We start from the raw sequence: 17,463 nt of genomic DNA, 5'->3' as shown, positions 1-17,463 counted from the left end.
CAGCAGTCTGTTCGGTGGTCCGCGTCACTTCCTCTTCCGGCAATAGCCGTGTATGCAGGGGGGAGTGGCGGAGGTCTGCGCGGACGCTGGCGGGAATACTGAATATTTTCCATTGGTGGGGGTAAGGTATAAAGTTTGTTTTGTGATCACTTGTTGTTATCCTGATGAAGGGGGACAACCCCGAAACGTTGATGATGTGATGATATATTAAAGCTTGGTTGCTTTATTTATGCACTACTTACCACGTCTCTGAGTGCCGCTTCCTGTTTATTTGCTGCATGTGCTGGGGCGCAGACCCCTCAAAGAAGGCACCAGAGCATCTACAATATTTATGGTTGGAGTGCCGGATCCTCTGCATGGATATATATATATATATATATATATATATATATTAAACTGGTGGTGATTAATTAAACTGGTGGTCAGGTCACTGGTCACACTATCAGCAACTTGCAAGTAGTACTCCTAAGCAGACAATCACAATATATACTGGTGGTCAGTGTGGTCACAATGGCAGTGTGGCACTCTGGCAGCAGAATGCCAGCAAAAGTGTGCACTGTACGTTAAAATATGTACTCCTGCTCTCGGACTCTAACTGCTCCCCACTGTCTCCCCCACAAGTCAGATATACAGTCACACTATCACTTCAGCAAGTAGTAGTACTCCTCCTAATGCTCCCCAAAATTACTAAAGTAAATAATACTGTGTCTCTCTCTACTCTAGTCTCACTCTCTATAAACGGAGAGGACGCCAGCCACGTCCTCTCCCTATCAATCTCAATGCACGTGTGAAAATGGCGGCGACGCGCGGCTCCTTATATAGAATCCGAGTCTCGCGATAGAATCCGAGCCTCGCGATAATCCCACAGCGGGATGATGACGTTCGGGCGCGCTCGGGTTAACCGAGCAAGGCGGGAAGATCCGAGTCGCTCGGACCCGTGTAAAAAAACCTGAAGTTCGGGCGGGTTCGGTTTCCGAGGAACCGAACCCGCTCATCTCTAGTTGGAACACCAACTACCGTCATCCCAACGGTAATATATCGGGGGCTACTGTTAGGGCTAGGACCTGGGGATGGTGGTTTAGGGTTAGGCAAAAGGTGGGGGGTAGCTGTAGCCACCACCCCCTGGGTCTTAGCCCTAGCTGCCGACTCCCTCACTATCATAACCCTAGACGCCACCCTGGGCAGGTTAGGGTTAGGATAGGGGACAGGGGAGGGGTAATATAATTACCCTGTTCGTTGTCAACATTCTAATTGTCGTTATACCAGAGTCGACATTCCGACTGCCGGGTTGGTGTATCACACCCATTCAGGTTGCTAAATCCACATGCACAGACCTGGAGACACAATTGATATATGTCTAGAAGGAAAAGGTTGTATATCAATTAGATATATACAAGCGCATATATAAGTGGTTTCTCCTGGCAGCTGTATTGGGAGATAGTCAGTCTCCCTAAAGGGTAAAATATAGTAGCAAAAAAACAGCGCTCATAAATAATAAAAGGTTATGAACAATTTAATCCACATTTAAATAAAAACAATTACTGTATGTAAGAAAAGTATCTGTTGATGGTACACAGGTAGTTATTAAATCTCTGGATACAATCCACCAATAAATGCACTCCTTTGTAATGTATTGTCCAATGTATATTTGTGAGGCGTTGCAAACTGCGTTCCAATAAAGGAGTCCAGATGACATTAAGCTCGTTCAGCGACGGCAAAGGCAATGATGGATCCTGGTTCACAGAGAGATTTTGCTTAGTTTGCTGTATGGGTATGGCTGGAATTTCTTAATCATCGGATGGTGCTAGGTGGAGAAAAAGCTGCCAAGAGCAGTGAAACGCGTCAGGTCTGTACACACAAGGTACTGGAACTCTCCACCTAGCACCATTCAATGATTAAGAAATTCCAGCCATACAGCAAACTAAGCGAAATCTCTCTGTGAACCAGGATCCATCATTGCCTTTGCCGTCGCTGAACGAGCTTAATGTCATCTGGACTTCTTTATTGGAAGTTTGCAACGCCTCACAGCTTAGTTTGCTGTATGGCTGGAATTTCTTAAATATTCGGATGGTGCTAGGTGGAGTTTTACAAACGGATTTGTTAATGTTTTAAACACAATAATTTTTTTTTTTTTTTTTAACCATTCCTTAACCTTAATAAAGATGAACCATGATTGCTATGTTGGTAAGTATACAATAAAACAAGGCAACTAAAATAATTTTTTATTAAATATTTTTTTGCCTGATTAAACTTGTATTTGTGGCCCTCATTCCGAGTTGATCGCTCGCTAGCTGCTTTTAGCAGCAGTGCACACGCTAAGCCACCGCCCTCTGGGAGTGTATCTTAGCTTAGGAGAAGTGCGAACGAAAGGTTAGCAGAATAGTGCTGACATTTTTCCAAGCAGTTTCTGAGTACCTCCCAGAAACGCCCCTTTCCTGTCAATCACTCACCGATCAGCAGTGCGACTGAAAAGCGTCGCTCGACCTTGTGTGAAACTGCATAGTTTTGTGTGAAAGTACGTCGCGTGTGCACTGCGCCCCATACGCATGCGCAGAAATGCCGATTTTTAGCCTGATCGCTGCGCTGCGAACAACGGCAGCTAGCGATCAACTCAGAATGACCCCCTGCGTCATTATTGAACTACAGGTATCTGCATTCCACGGTGCCAGGGCAAGCTGGAACTTGTGGTTCTGCTAGTTCCCAGCCTGCTCTTGCAGCTATTTTTGGCTCTTGTATATACCGGAACCTATAGTGCACCATGGACATAATTTCATAAATCTATTTTTAGCGCATTGTTAAAACCCACACCCATCACAATAGCACTAGGGGCTGCATTTAGTTTAGTGGCGAGTTTGATGTCACTTAGAAACAGGATGACGGGACAGTCCCTTCCAGTTGGGACATCTATGAGACAGGCTGTCTCTTGAATAATATATTTAAGTATTTGAGCAAATGAAAAAGCCTAGTATCAGTTTTTAACTATTGTCTCTTTTCCGATAGTTCATTATATGTGGCGCACTGAATGTCGTGTCTTACAGATGTCCAAAGAGATGCTGGGTAAGTGATCTGTCTTTCCACTTTCTTTATTATTTATATACAGTATATATATATATATATATATCTATCTGAAGAAGTCCTAAATTACTGCAAAAGTCCAGTGATAACAGGGTTAATGTATGAAGCAGTGAAAAGAGTGGAGAGGTGGATCATTTTAGAAGTTGCCTATAGCAACCAATCAGCACCTATTTATTATTTTATAGAATGTTCTTCATAAATGCTTCCTCAAAGCAGATTGGTTGCCACGGGCAACTTTTCCACTGGTCCACCTGTCCACTCTTTTCACTGCTTCATACCGCAACCCCTACTTTTTTAATTAATTGTATATGCTTCAGAATACTGTATCTACTGTAGTATAAATCAGTATTTAACAGACGAGGGGGACCGTATGTTATATAGTATTCTTTATAATAATTCACAATAACTTCTTACACAAATGCATATGATATGACAAGGTGACCCCACATTGTGGGTTTAAGAGTTATAACAGTCCACTCTGCCTTAGGGGTCTATTGAAGCAGTGAAAAGAGTGGAGAAGTGAGTCTGTGGAGAAGTTGTCCATGGCAACCAATCAGCTGCTCTGTACAATTGTATAGTATGCAGATTCTAAATGTTACTTCAAAGCTGATTGGTTGCCATGCGCAACTTCTCCACTGGCACACTTCTCCACACTTTTCACTGCTTCATGAATAAACCCCTTAGGATGGGATGCATCAAGCGCATCCCGTCACTCATCTCATACATCTCAGTGTTTATTAACACCTATGCATGAAGATTTCAACCTTTGCAGTGAAGGTAATTCTGGGATTTAGACCTAGGAGTCCTTGGGCCAGATGTAATGTGGTTTGAGTTTTCAGTCAAATTCCAACCTGAACCTTCATGCACTTTGATACTGCCACAGCCAGGGGACACATTTATACAGGTCTCTGCGGCAGTGCCATAACTAGACATTTTAGCGCTGTGTGCAGGAAACAGCATTGGCGTGCCCCCCCCCCATATTTAAAATAAGGCCAGTGTGCGCGCGTCCAAAATGTAGGGAAGAAGCTTAGCCACAAAATAATACCAATTCATATTACTCTGCACAGTAGTCTCCATTATTCAAATTATGCCGCACAGCAGCGCCACTTACACACATTACGCCAGGTAGAGCCCCTGTCACACATTACGCCAGGTAGAGCCCCATTTTACACATTACACCAGGTAGAGCCCTCTTTTACATATTACGGCAGGCAGAGCTCCCTTTTACACATTACGGCAGGCAGAGCTCCCTTTTACACATTACGGCAGGTAGAGCTTCCTTTTACACATTACGGCAGGTAGAGCCCTGTAGCACATTACGGCAGGTGGAGTCCCCTTTTACACATTACGGCAGGCAGAGCCCCCTTTTACACATTACGGCAGGCAGAGTCCCCGTTTACACATTACGGCAGGTAGAGTCCGCGTTTACACATTACACATTTACACCCCCCTAACCCTTAGGGTGTAATGTAGTGTACTGCAATGTAGTGTACTGTAGTGTACTGTAGTGTACTGTAATATAGTGTAGTGTACTGTAGTGTACTGCAGTGTAATGTAGTGTAGTGTAATGTAGTGAACTGTAGTGTAATGTAGTGTAGTGTATAGGCAGTCACTTACATGATTTCACCTTCTTCCGGTGCTGCTGCTGGCTCCTGACCCAGCGCTTCCCCTGTGCACTGCACGGCAGGCCAAGAGAGGGGGCAGGCCACGGGAGCGCATCACAAGGGTGACGAGGTCCAAGTGAGGGGGCTGGCCACGAGAGCCAAAACACACAGGGACTTAGGCAGGGGGGGAGGGGGGTGGCGCGGGAGCACAGTACAGGTGCCAAGAGCGGGGGGGGGGGGGGGGGGCGGGAGCATGCTACATGGAGGATTTACTGGTAGCCAGCGCTGCCGCTGACTGTGTGCAGCAGAGGCTCCCACTGGTCAGACCTTGGGGCTGCGGCCGCAAAATCTGCAAGAGCACATAGGGCAGCGGGAACGGGAGAAGCAGCTGTCAGCAGGAAGAATATGCTGCCACTCAGGGTGTATGTAGAAGGTGCGCCCACAGAGCAAATGCGCTGTGGGCAATGCACCTTCTGCACACACCTAGTTACGGCACTGCTCTGCAGCCATGGCCAGGGCTGTTTCTAGACAATTTCTTTTCCAGTATGAACAGTAAAAAACTGTGCTCCCCCTCCACTATAGACATTGTAAAAACAATTTTGCAAGTGCCAAAGGCGTACGTGCTCCCGGCAAAGGGGGTGGTCTCACTAAAAGGCGCGCGGTCTTGCTAAAATAGGCGTGGCCTCACAGGATAAGACTACCTTACACCCCAGTTTTTAACCCTGCACCAACAGACTTTGGCCACCACATGAAAGAAAAAAATCCACCATGTTAAGCCTCACATTAATGCCCCTTGCACCATATTATGCCACACACTGTAATGTCCATGATACAGTATCCCCCACAGTAGGGCTTCTAATTACTTTTAAATTATCTGCTCATTGCCAGGGGTTTGTTCTGGGTGTCATGCTCATCACAACGCTGCTATTACCTGCTACCCCTCCTCTCGCCCATACTTTACCCAGGCCCAGTGGCCTGGGTCTTTGCAGCACTGTTGACACTAGAGACAGACTGAGGTGATTGCATGATGCATCACACAGAGACAGGACCTATCACGCTATCAGTGCAATGCTGTGCTGGGCGGGGCAAGAGGAGACAGTGTGGCTGAGCTCAATCAGTCAGTATTGGGCATGGTGAGCTAAAGCCATAATGCGGGAGCAGTGCCTGTGACTGTTAGCACCACCCTTGCTGTTGTCCACCTTCCTGCTCAGGTAATGAATGCTTCTTCCAGCCCCCTTCCCCCAATCAGCCCCGGAGTATTGTGAAATGACACGGTTGCGTCGTGATGTCACGACGCAACCGCGTCATTTCCCAAAACTCCACTCCAGAGGGGAGTACTATGGGTGGGAGAAGGGAGAGCAGCTAATACAGCCAGCAGGTGTCGCTGCAGGCTTCCTGTGCGATCACACAGCTCGCCTGCTGCTAGAATCGGCACTGGCCGTGGCATTACCCCCCAACTAGTCAGCCCTGGGGACACAAGAGTGACCTCAATTAACCTTGCGGTCTGAGGTAGACTGCATTTTCCTACCCATAGACTTCAATGGGGAATTTTCTCCCCATTAAAGTCTATGGGCTCCGCTTGACTGTCAGGCCAAGAGCACACAGCCAATCAGGAGAGCGCTATGATGTGGGGCTCCCTGATTGGCTGGCAGGTCTCCAAGTGACACAAGTGACGTGGAGACCTGGCATTCGGGAAAAGGGGATCCATGTGTGCTGGTTTGGGTTAATGCATTTTTTTTTAGCCCCTGGATGCCTACATGGACCCAAGAGGGCCATTCTACTCTGGAAATAGGTGAGTATATTTTATTTTTTTACAGGTACTTTATGGATTTCTACTAGACTAGGGGACTGAATCACATCGTTGGATGGTAGGCAAATATATGTAAGTGTGCGTATGTATGTAAGTGTGTGCAAGTATGTTTTATTAAACTTATACTGTGTAATGGTGTGTGTGTGTGTGTGTGTGTGTGTGTGTGTGTGTGTGTGTGTGTGTGTGTGTGTGTGTGTGTGTGTGTGTCTTGCATTTATTGTAATATTTATTTTACAGGTGGAACTACAGGTACCAGTGGGTGCTTTAATGCCCCGCATGCTGGTAATTGTGGTTCTCCAAGTACCAGCATGTGGGGAAGGCTTGCTGGGACCTGTAGTTGCACAGGTAAAAGACAATATTTGTTCTGATTTTTAGTGATGAGCGGGTTCGGTTTCCGAGAAACTGAACCCCCCCCCGAACTTCACCCTTTTTAGACGGGTCCGAGCCATACTCGGATTCTCCCGTATGGCTCGGTTAACCCGAGCGCGCCCGAACGTCATCATCCCGCTGTCGGATTCTCGCGAGATTCGGATTCTATATAAGCAGCCGCGCGTCGCCGCCATTTTCACACGTGCATTGAGATTGATAGGGAGAGGACGTGGCTGGCGTCCTCTCCATTTATATAGTTACACAGTTGATCTGATTGCTTAGCTTATTGTGGGGAGGATTGGGGAGCAGCTGTTAGGAGGAGTACAGTGCAGAGTTTTGCTAATAGTGACCACCAGTTTTTTATCCGTTCTCTGCCTGAAAAAAACGCTCCATACCATATCTGTGCTCAGTGTGCTGCATGATATATCTGTGCTGAGTGCTCACACTGCTTAATTGTGGGGACTGGGGAGCAGCTATAGCAGGAGTACAGTGCACAGTTTTGCTGACAGTGACCACCAGTATACGTTTGTCTGCCTGAAAAACACTCCTGTGGTGTCTTTTTTTTTATACTATAAATGCAGTCTGCTGACAGTGTCCACCAGGTCCATTATACTGTATATAGCAGTACGGTAGGCCACTGCTGTACCTACCTCTGTGTCGTCACTCGTCGTCCATAAGTATACTATCCATCCATCTACATTGTATACCTGTGGTGTCTTTTTTTTTATACTATAAACGCAGTCTGCTGACAGTGTCCACCAGGTCCATTATACTGTATATAGCAGTACGGTAGGCCACTGCTGTACCTACCTCTGTGTCGTCACTTGTCGTCCATAAGTATACTACCATCCATCTACATTGTATACCTGTGGTGGCTTTTTTTTTATACTAGTAGTACTAGTTTAGCAGTCTGCTGACAGTGTCCACCAGGTCCATTATACTGTATATAGCAGTACGGTAGGCCACTGCTGTCCCTACCTCTGTGTCGTCACTCGTCGTCCATAAGTATACTAAGTATCCATCCATCTACATTGTATACCTGTGGTGTCTTTTTTTTTTATACTATAAACGCAGCCTGCTGACAGTGTCCACCAGGTCCATTATACTGTATATAGCAGTACGGTAGGCCACTGCTGTACCTACCTCTGTGTCGTCACTCGTCGTCCATAAGTATACTACCATCCATCTACATTGTATACCTGTGGTGGCTTTTTTTTTTATACTAGTAGTACTAGTTTAGCAGTCTGCTGACAGTGTCCACCAGGTCCATTATACTGTATATAGCAGTACGGTAGGCCACTGCTGTACCTACCTCTGTGTCGTCACTCGTCGTCCATAAGTATACTAAGTATCCATCCATCTACATTGTATACCTGTGGTGTCTTTTTTTTATACTATAAACGCAGTCTGCTGACAGTGTCCACCAGGTCCATTATACTGTATATAGCAGTACGGTAGGCCACTGCTGTACCTACCTCTGTGTCGTCACTCGTCGTCCATAAGTATACTATCCATCCATCTACATTGTATACCTGTGGTGGCTTTTTTTCTTTATACTAGTTTAGCAGTTTGCTGACAGTGTCCACCAGGTCCATTTATTATACTGTATATAGCAGTACGGTAGGCCACTGCTGTACCTACCTCTGTGTCGTCACTCGTCGTCCATAAGTATACCATCCATCCATCTACATTGTATACCTGTGGTGGCTTTTTTTCTTTATACTAGTAGTACTAGTTTAGCAGTCTGCTGACAGTGTCCACCAGGTCCATTATACTGTATATAGCAGTATGGTAGGCCACTGCTGTACCTACCTCTGTGTCATCACTCGTCGTCCATAAGTATACTATCCATCCATCTACATTGTATACCTGTGGTGGCTTTTTTTCTTTATACTAGTTTAGCAGTTTGCTGACAGTGTCCACCAGGTCCATTTATTATACTGTATATAGCAGTACGGTAGGCCACTGCTGTACCTACCTCTGTGTCGTCACTCGTCGTCCATAAGTATACTATCCATCCATCTACATCAGGCATGTCCAAACTGCGGCCCTCCAGCTGTTGTGAAACTACATATCCCAGCATGCCCTGACACAGTTTTGCTGTCAGAGAATGCTAAAGCTGTGTCAGGGCATGCTGGGATGTGTAGTTTCTCAACAGCTGGAGGGCCGCAGTTTGGACATGCTTGATCTACATTGTATACCTGTGGTGGCTTTTTTACTTTATACTAGTTTAGCAGTTTGCTGACAGTGTCCACCAGGTCTATTTATTATACTATATATAGCAGTACGGTAGGCCACTGCTGTACCTACCTCTGTGTCGTCACTCGTCGTCCATAAGTATACTATCCATCCATCTACATTGTATACCTGTGGTGGCTTTTTTTCTTTATACTAGTAGTACTAGTTTAGCAGTCTGCTGACAGTGTCCACCAGGTCCATTATACTGTATATAGCAGTACGGTAGGCCACTGCTGTACCTACCTCTGTGTCATCACTCGTCGTCCATAAGTATACTATCCATCCATCTACATTGTATACCTGTGGTGGCTTTTTTTCTTTATACTAGTAGTACTAGTCTAGCAGTCTGCTGACAGTGTCCACCAGGTCCATTATACTGTATATAGCAGTACTGTAGGCCACTGCTGTACCTACCTCTGTGTCGTCACTCGTCGTCCATAAGTATACTATCCATCCATCTACATTGTATACCTGTGATGCCTTTTTTGTTGTGCGCATTAAAATATGGAGAACAAAAATGTGGAGGTTAAAAAAATAGGGAAAGATCAAGATCCACTTCCACCTCTTGCTGAAGCTGCTGCCACTAGTCATGGCCGAGACGATGAAATGCCATCAACGTCGTCTGCCAAGGCCGATGCCCAATGTCATAGTACAGAGCATGTAAAATCCAAAACACAAAAGATCAGTAAAATGCCTCAAAAATCAAAATTAAAAGCGTCTGAGGAGAAGCGTAAACTTGCCAATATGCCATTTACGACACGGAGTGGCAAGGAACGGCTGAGGCCCTGGCCTATGTTCATGGCTAGTGGTTCAGCTTCACATAAGGATGGAAGTACTCATCCTCTTGCTAGAAAAAAGAAAAGACTTAAGCTGGCAAAAGCACAGCAAATAACTGTGCGTTCTTCGAAATCACAAATCCCCAAGGAGAGTCCAATTGTGTCGGTTGCGATGCCTGACCTTCCCAACACTGGACGGGAAGAGCTTGCGCCTTCCACCACTTGCACGCCCCCTGCAAGTGCTGGAAGGAGCACCCGCAGTCCAGTTCCTGATAGTCAAATTGAAGATGTCAGTGTTGAAGTACACCAGGATGAGGATATGGGTGTTGCTGGCGCTGGGGAGGAAATTGACAAGGAGGATTCTGATGGTGAGGTGGTTTGTTTAAGTCAGGCACCCGGGGAGACGCCTGTTGTCCGTGGGAGAAATATGGCCATTGACATGCCTGGTCAAAATACAAAAAAAATCAGCTCTTCGGTGTGGAATTATTTCAACACAAATGCGGACAACAGGTGTCAAGCCGTGTGTTGCCTTTGTCAAGCTGTAATAAGTAGGGGTAAGGACGTTAACCACCTCGGAACATCCTCCCTTATACATCACCTGCAGCGCATTCATCATAAGTCAGTGACAAGTTCAAAAACTTTGGGCGACAGCGGAAGCAGTCCACTGACCAGTAAATCCCTTCCTCTTGTAACCAAGCTCCTGCAAACCACACCACCAACTCCCTCAGTGTCAATTTCCTCCTTACCCAGGAAAGCCAATAGTCCTGCAGGCCATGTCACTGGCAAGTCTGACGAGTCCTCTCCTGCCTGGGATTCCTCTGATGCATCATTGAGTGTAACGCCTACTGCTGCTGGCGCTGCTGTTGTTGCTGCTGGGAGTCGATCGTCATCCCAGAGGGGAAGTCGGAAGACCACTTGTACTACTTCCAGTAAGCAATTGACTGTACAACAGTCCTTTGCGAGGAAGATGAAATATCACAGCAGTCATCCTGCTGCAAAGCGGATAACTGAGGCCTTGGCAGCCTGGGCGGTGAGAAACGGGGTTCCGGTATCCATCGTTAATTCAGAGCCAACTATAGACTTGATTGAGGTACTGTGTCCCCGGTACCAAATACCTTCTAGGTTCCATTTCTCCAGGCAGGCGATACCGAAAATGTACACAGACCTCAGAAAAAGACTCACCAGTGTCCTAAAAAATGCAGTTGTACCCAATGTCCATTTAACCACGGACATGTGGACAAGTGGAGCAGGGCAGACTCAGGACTATATGACTGTGACAGCCCACTGGGTAGATGTATTGCCTCCCGCTGAAAGAACAGCACCTACGTTGTATCTCTCTTTCCGGCAGACACAAGTCTGCAGGGGTTCAAAGACCTGCTGGTGAGAAAATTGTCAAGTCAAGCGGAACATGACCCGTCAACAGCTCCTCCTTCACATTCTCCTGCAACTGGGGGTGCGAGGAAAAGGCTAAGAATTCCAAGCCCACCCGCTGGCGGTGATGCAGGGCAGTCTGGAGCGAGTGCTGACATCTGGTCCGGACTGAAGGACCTGCCAACGATTACTGACATGTCGTCTACTGTCACTGCATATGATTCTCTCACCATTGAAAGAATGGTGGAGGATTATATGAGTGATCGCATCCAAGTAGGCACGTCAGACAGTCCGTACGTATACTGGCAGGAAAAAGAGGCAATTTGGAGGCCCTTGCAGAAACTGGCTTTATTCTACCTAAATTGCCCTCCCTCCAGTGTGTACTCCGAAAGAGTGTTTAGTGCAGCCGCTCACCTTGTCAGCAATCGGCGTACGAGGTTACTTCCAGAAAATGTGGAGAAGATGATGTTCATTAAAATGAATTATAATCAATTCCTCCGTGGAGACATTCACCAGCAGCAATTGCCTCCAGAAAGTACACGGGGACCTGAGATGGTGGATTCCAGTGGGGACGAATTAATAATCTGTGAGGAAGGGGATGTACACAGTGAAAGGGGTGATGAATCGGACGATGAGGAGGAGGTGGACATCTTGCCTCTGTAGAGCCAGTTTGTGCAAGGAGAGATTGATTGCTTCTTTTTTGGTGGGGGCCCAAACCAACCAGTCATTTCAGTCACAGTCGTGTGGCAGACCCTGTCACTGAAATGATGGGTTCGTTAAAGTGTGCATGTCCTGTTTATACAACATAAGGGTGGGTGGGAGGGCCCAAGGACAATTCCATCTTGCACCTCTTTTTTCTTTCATTTTTCTTTGCATCATGTGCTGTTTGGGGAGTATTTTTTTGAAGGGCCATCCTGCGTGACACTGCAGTGCCACTCCTAGATGGGCCAGATGTTTGTGTCGGCCACTTGGGTCGCTTATCTTAGTCACACAGCTACCTCATTGCGCCTCTTTTTTTCTTTGCATCATGTGCTGTTTGGGGAGTATTTGTTTGAAGGGCCATCCTGCGTGACACTGCAGTGCCACTCCTAGATGGGCCAGATGTTTGTGTCGGCCACTTGGGTCGCTTATCTTAGTCACACAGCTACCTCATAGCGCCTCTTTTTTCTTTGCATCATGTGCTGTTTGGGGAGTATTTTTTTGAAGGGCCATCCTGCGTGACACTGCAGTGCCACTCCTAGATGGGCCAGATGTTTGTGTCGGCCACTTGGGTCGCTTATCTTAGTCACACAGCTACCTCATTGCGCCTCTTTTTTTCTTTGCATCATGTGCTGTTTGGGGAGAATTTTTTTGAAGGGCCATCCTGCGTGACACTGCAGTGCCACTCCTAGATGGGCCAGATGTTTGTGTCGGCCACTTGGGTCGCTTATCTTAGTCACACAGCTACCTCATTGCGCCTCTTTTTTTCTTTGCATCATGTGCTGTTTGGGGAGTATTTTTTTGAAGGGCCATCCTGCGTGACACTGCAGTGCCACTCCTAGATGGGCCAGGTGTTTGTGTCGGCCACTTGTGTCGCTTAGCTTAGTCACACAGCGACCTTGGTGCGCCTCTTTTTTTCTTTGCATCATGTGCTGTTTGGGGAGTATTTTTTTGAAGGGCCATCCTGCGTGACACTGCAGTGCCACTCCTAGATGGGCCAGATGTTTGTGTCGGCCACTTGGGTCGCTTATCTTAGTCACACAGCTACCTCATTGCGCCTCTTTTTTTCTTTGCATCATGTGCTGTTTGGGGAGTATTTTTTTGAAGGGCCATCCTGCGTGACACTGCAGTGCCACTCCTAGATGGGCCAGGTGTTTGTGTCGGCCACTTGTGTCGCTTAGCTTAGTCACACAGCGACCTTGGTGCGCCTCTTTTTTTCTTTGCATCATGTGCTGTTTGGGGAGTATTTTTTTGAAGGGCCATCCTGCGTGACACTGCAGTGCCACTCCTAGATGGGCCAGATGTTTGTGTCGGCCACTTGGGTCGCTTATCTTAGTCACTCAGCTACCTCATTGCGCCTCTTTTTTTCTTTGCATCATGTGCTTTTTGGGGAGTATTTTTTTGAAGGGCCATCCTGCGTGACACTGCAGTGCCACTCCTAGATGGGCCAGGTGTTTGTGTCGGCCACTTGTGTCGCTTAGCTTAGTCACACAGCGACCTTGGTGCGCCTCTTTTTTTCTTTGCATCATGTGCTGTTTGGGGAGTATTTTTTTGAAGGGCCATCCTGCGTGACACTGCAGTGCTACTCCTAGATGGGCCAAGTGTTTGTGTCGGCCAATAGGGTCGCTTATCTTAGTCACACAGCTACCTCTTGCGCATCTTTTTTTCTTTGCATCATGTGCTGTTTGGGGAGTATTTTTTTGAAGGGCCATCCTGCGTGACACTGCAGTGCCACTCCTAGATGGGCCAGGTGTTTGTGTCGGCCACTAGGGTCGCTTAGCTTACAGCTACCTCATTGCGCCTCTTTTTTTCTTTGCGTCATGTGCTGTTTGGGGAGTATTTTTTTGAAGGGCCATCCTGCGTGACTCTGCAGTGACACTCCTAGATGGGCCAGATGTTTGTGTCGGCCACTTGGGTCGCTTATCTTAGTCACACAGCTACCTCATTGCACCTCTTTTTTTCTTTGCATCATGTGCTGTTTGTGGAGTATTTTTTTGAAGGGCCATCCTGCGTGACACTGCAGTGCCACTCCTAGATGGGCCAGGTGTTTGTGTCGGCCACTTGGGTCGCTTAGCTTAGCCATCCAGCAACCTCGGTGCAAATTTTAGGACTAAAAATAATATTGTGAGATGTGAGGTGTTCAGAATAGACTGAAAATGAGTGGAAATGATGGTTATTGAGGTTAATAATACTATGGGATCAAAATGACCCCCACATTCTATAATTTAAGCTGTTTTTTAGGGTTTTTTGAAAAAAAACACCCAAATCCGACAAAAAAATGTCGGTGAGGTTTTGCCAAAACGCGTCCGAACCCAAAACACGGCCGCGGAACCGAACCCAAAACCAAAACACAAAACCTGAAAAATTTCCGGTGCACATCACTACTGATTTTACACTTAGGCTATCAGCCCGGCACCCTCTGCAGGGTGCTGGGGATAGCCTCAAGCTTCTGTCCTGGCACTTGGGTGCCTGGAGGAGGGGGATGGGACTCTTTTATTGGGGTGGTCCACACTCCCCCAGGGAACCCCTGTATTGTAGCACCCAGGACAGGCTCAAAGGGCCAGGGGCTGTTTATGCTTTTGGAGTGAACTGCACGTCTTTTGTTTTTCCGGGGGGTTTTAAACTGTTTCAGCACTTTTACAGGCAGAAGCAAGCACGGATCTCACTGATCTGTGCATGCTTCTGTCAAACTCGCCAGCCAGAAGCTGGTCTATATTTTGGAGAGATTTTGGTAATGTTTTTGGTGCTAGTTGTAAGCTTGCATCCTATTACATTGCCGAGTTGTATGTTTGCAATTGTAAAACACCTATATGGGAGTTTTGCCATTGCGAGTTTTGGCGTTGCAAGAAACATGCAAGTTTGCATGTTCCCGCACTCCCTTACATTTGCGAGTTGGTCAAAATGTGTGAGTTTAGCGCTAAACTCACATAATTGACCAAATCGCATCCCATTACATGTGGCCGCTTCTGTGCTGTGCATACATCACACAGTATGACGCACATGCTGTAGGGGGTGCTGGTAGGGTTCCATTGAATCCCTGTCAGAGGGCATTGCGAAAAGAAGCCCATAGGCTTCTGTTGGGTAACGCCATCTAAAGAAGGAGTTACCCACTGGATCTAAGCTATGGAAGGTATCACATTCCGGAGCTTGGTGTAAATGCGAAAATTGTATTCAGAGGTTTGACAGCAAAATACTGTTTGATGCATCCTGCTTATTTTGCTGTTGGAGGCTGGTTTGGACATTTTTACCCATCCAATTACTGTGTTCAGTAACAAACTTTGACATATAACTTATTGCCATTAGGTAGCTACAGTATAATGTTTTCTGTGTGACTGATGGGATATTAATATTTTGAGCAGACTTCAGAGACTTTGACGTCCCATGATGGCACTGATGCCGTGTACACACTAAACAATGTTTAGCGACAGGCCCTGGCGGCCAGCCAACATTGACAAGTGCATACACACTTGCTGATGTCGGCTGCGACAGAGCGGCGGTGGGGGGAGGAGCAGGGCCATGCTGCATTCGGCAGCATGGCAACGCTAGCAACATCCCCAGATTGAGCTGCTGTATATGACCAATAGGAATTGGTCATAACTATTTGTTGTTAGCTGCTAATTCATTTGAAATATCGTCTAGTGTGTACCCAGCTTTTGACTCCTTCTGACATCTACATGTGATGACCATGCTTGTCAACACTGATCCCCACTGCAGGCAGAGGAGAACTTTGCTGCTCAGTGACAGCAGCCACCCTAGACCCCCCCGCAGCTCAGCACGCAGAAGCGCGTGCTGGTCCGGGGAGAGAGGCCGCTGCCGCTGACAGGTAGCAGTTATGTGAGCACCCCTAATGAATTCAAAACCATTGGTTCTATTTGTCCTCTTTGTTGTCTGTTTTGATACTGGGTGAATGTCTAGTTGTGTTTAGGTGACAGGAGATTTCAGTGGTAGGATATACATACCCTCCAACATTTTACACATAAAAATAGGTACAAATGAGGAAAGGGGGCGCGGCCATGGGTAATTAATTAATTAATTTATTTATTTTAAGCGGCGCAACTAGGGGGCACAACTCTACAGGGGGCACAGTACTGGGGGCACGGCGCAACTAGGGGGCACACCTCTACAGGGGGCACAGTACTGGGGGCACGGCGCAACTATGGGGCACAACTCTACTGGGGGCATAACTGACCACGCCCCTTATCCGTGATGCCATGCCCCTGTTTTTTCACCAGGGGCGCCACAAAGTCTAGATCCGGCCCTGCACACAGGTTACATCCAATGGGAGGCTCTGCCCTTTGGCTGCTGTGTGTTCCCAGAGCAGGATTAACAATGGGGCTGATGAAGCTGAAGCTCCAGGTCCACACCCCAAAATAGGCCCACTGCATCTGCAGCAACATAACCTTCAATAATTTACACATAATAACCAGGTCAAATTCAAAAAGGGGGCATGGCCACGGGTAAAGTGGCGTGTCCACGTCCCTTTTCCTAATCGGTACAGAACATAAAAAAAGGTACTGTACCTGCCAAAAAGGTCCAGCTGGAGGGTATGGATATATAGTATGTTCCTACAGTAAGACGCTGTTTTCCTGGAGTTTCAGTGTCATGTGACCTCTCTTCATATGCGGACACCAAGCCATGCTTGTAATGCTTATATGTATCTTTTTTCTTATTTACACAGGAGGCACTTGCTTTCATCAGTCTCTTGGTCAGCCTAAGTGTCTCTATTGCAGGCATGATTTTTGCAACTAATGATCTTATCCAAGCCTCATGGAAAGACGACTATCCTTATCTCTGTGAAAGCCTTCTCCGTGGGAGAAACAGATATAATTATGGCTATGTAACACCAAGACCGACCATAGATTACGATAACTGGGAACTGAAAAGATGCAAGATGGGATTTAAGCAATACCAGGTGGGAAACTCGGGGCATGGTGTGTGTTCAGTGCTTATACTGTATCATCGTACAGTTTGACATACAAACTATTTTTTTTGCCCTTTACCAAATTCTAGATGGGTGCGCTGGGCAGGGTGACTAATGCATGTTCTGTTAGAAAGAGTCAGACAGACGTCGCTAATAATAGGCGCACCCAGGTGATTGCTTAAGGCACAGGTTCTCAAACTCGGTCCTCAGGACCCCAAACAGTTCATGTTTTCCAGGTCTCCTCACAGATTTGCAAGTGAAATAAGTAGCACCACCTGTGGATCTTTTAAACTGTCAGTGAGTAATGAATACACCTGTGCACCTGCTGGGTGACCTGGGAAATGTGTCAGTGAGTAATGAGTACACCTGTGCACCTGTTGGGTGACCTAGGAAATGTGTCAGTGAGTAATGAATACACCTGTGCACCTGCTGGGTGACCTGAGAAATGTGTCAGTGAGTAATGAGTACCCCTGTGCACCTGCTGGGTGACCTGGGAAATGTGTCAGTGAGTAATGAGTACACCTGTGCACCTGCTGGGTGACCTGAGAAATGTGTCAGTGAGTAATGAGTACACCTGTGCACCTGCTGGGTGACCTGAGA

General features: G+C 46.9%; 1 protein-coding gene across 1 annotated transcript in view; it reads left to right on the top strand.

Moving 5' to 3' along the window:
- The window catches only part of TMEM176B (transmembrane protein 176B), a 145,641-nt gene that overhangs the window by 89,060 nt on the left and 39,118 nt on the right, over positions 1–17,463 (top strand). The window contains exons 4-5 of the mRNA XM_063958429.1: positions 3,001–3,057; positions 16,621–16,854. Coding sequence (XP_063814499.1) covers positions 3,001–3,057; positions 16,621–16,854 — 291 coding nt within the window. The remainder of the gene's footprint in view (positions 1–3,000; positions 3,058–16,620; positions 16,855–17,463) is intronic.

The sequence above is a fragment of the Pseudophryne corroboree genome, chromosome 3 (assembly GCF_028390025.1).
Source record: "Pseudophryne corroboree isolate aPseCor3 chromosome 3, aPseCor3.hap2, whole genome shotgun sequence".
Taxonomy (NCBI): Eukaryota; Metazoa; Chordata; class Amphibia; order Anura; family Myobatrachidae; genus Pseudophryne; species Pseudophryne corroboree.
The sequence above is the reverse complement of the archived record's forward strand: the minus strand, read 5'-3'. Positions and strand labels throughout refer to the sequence as shown.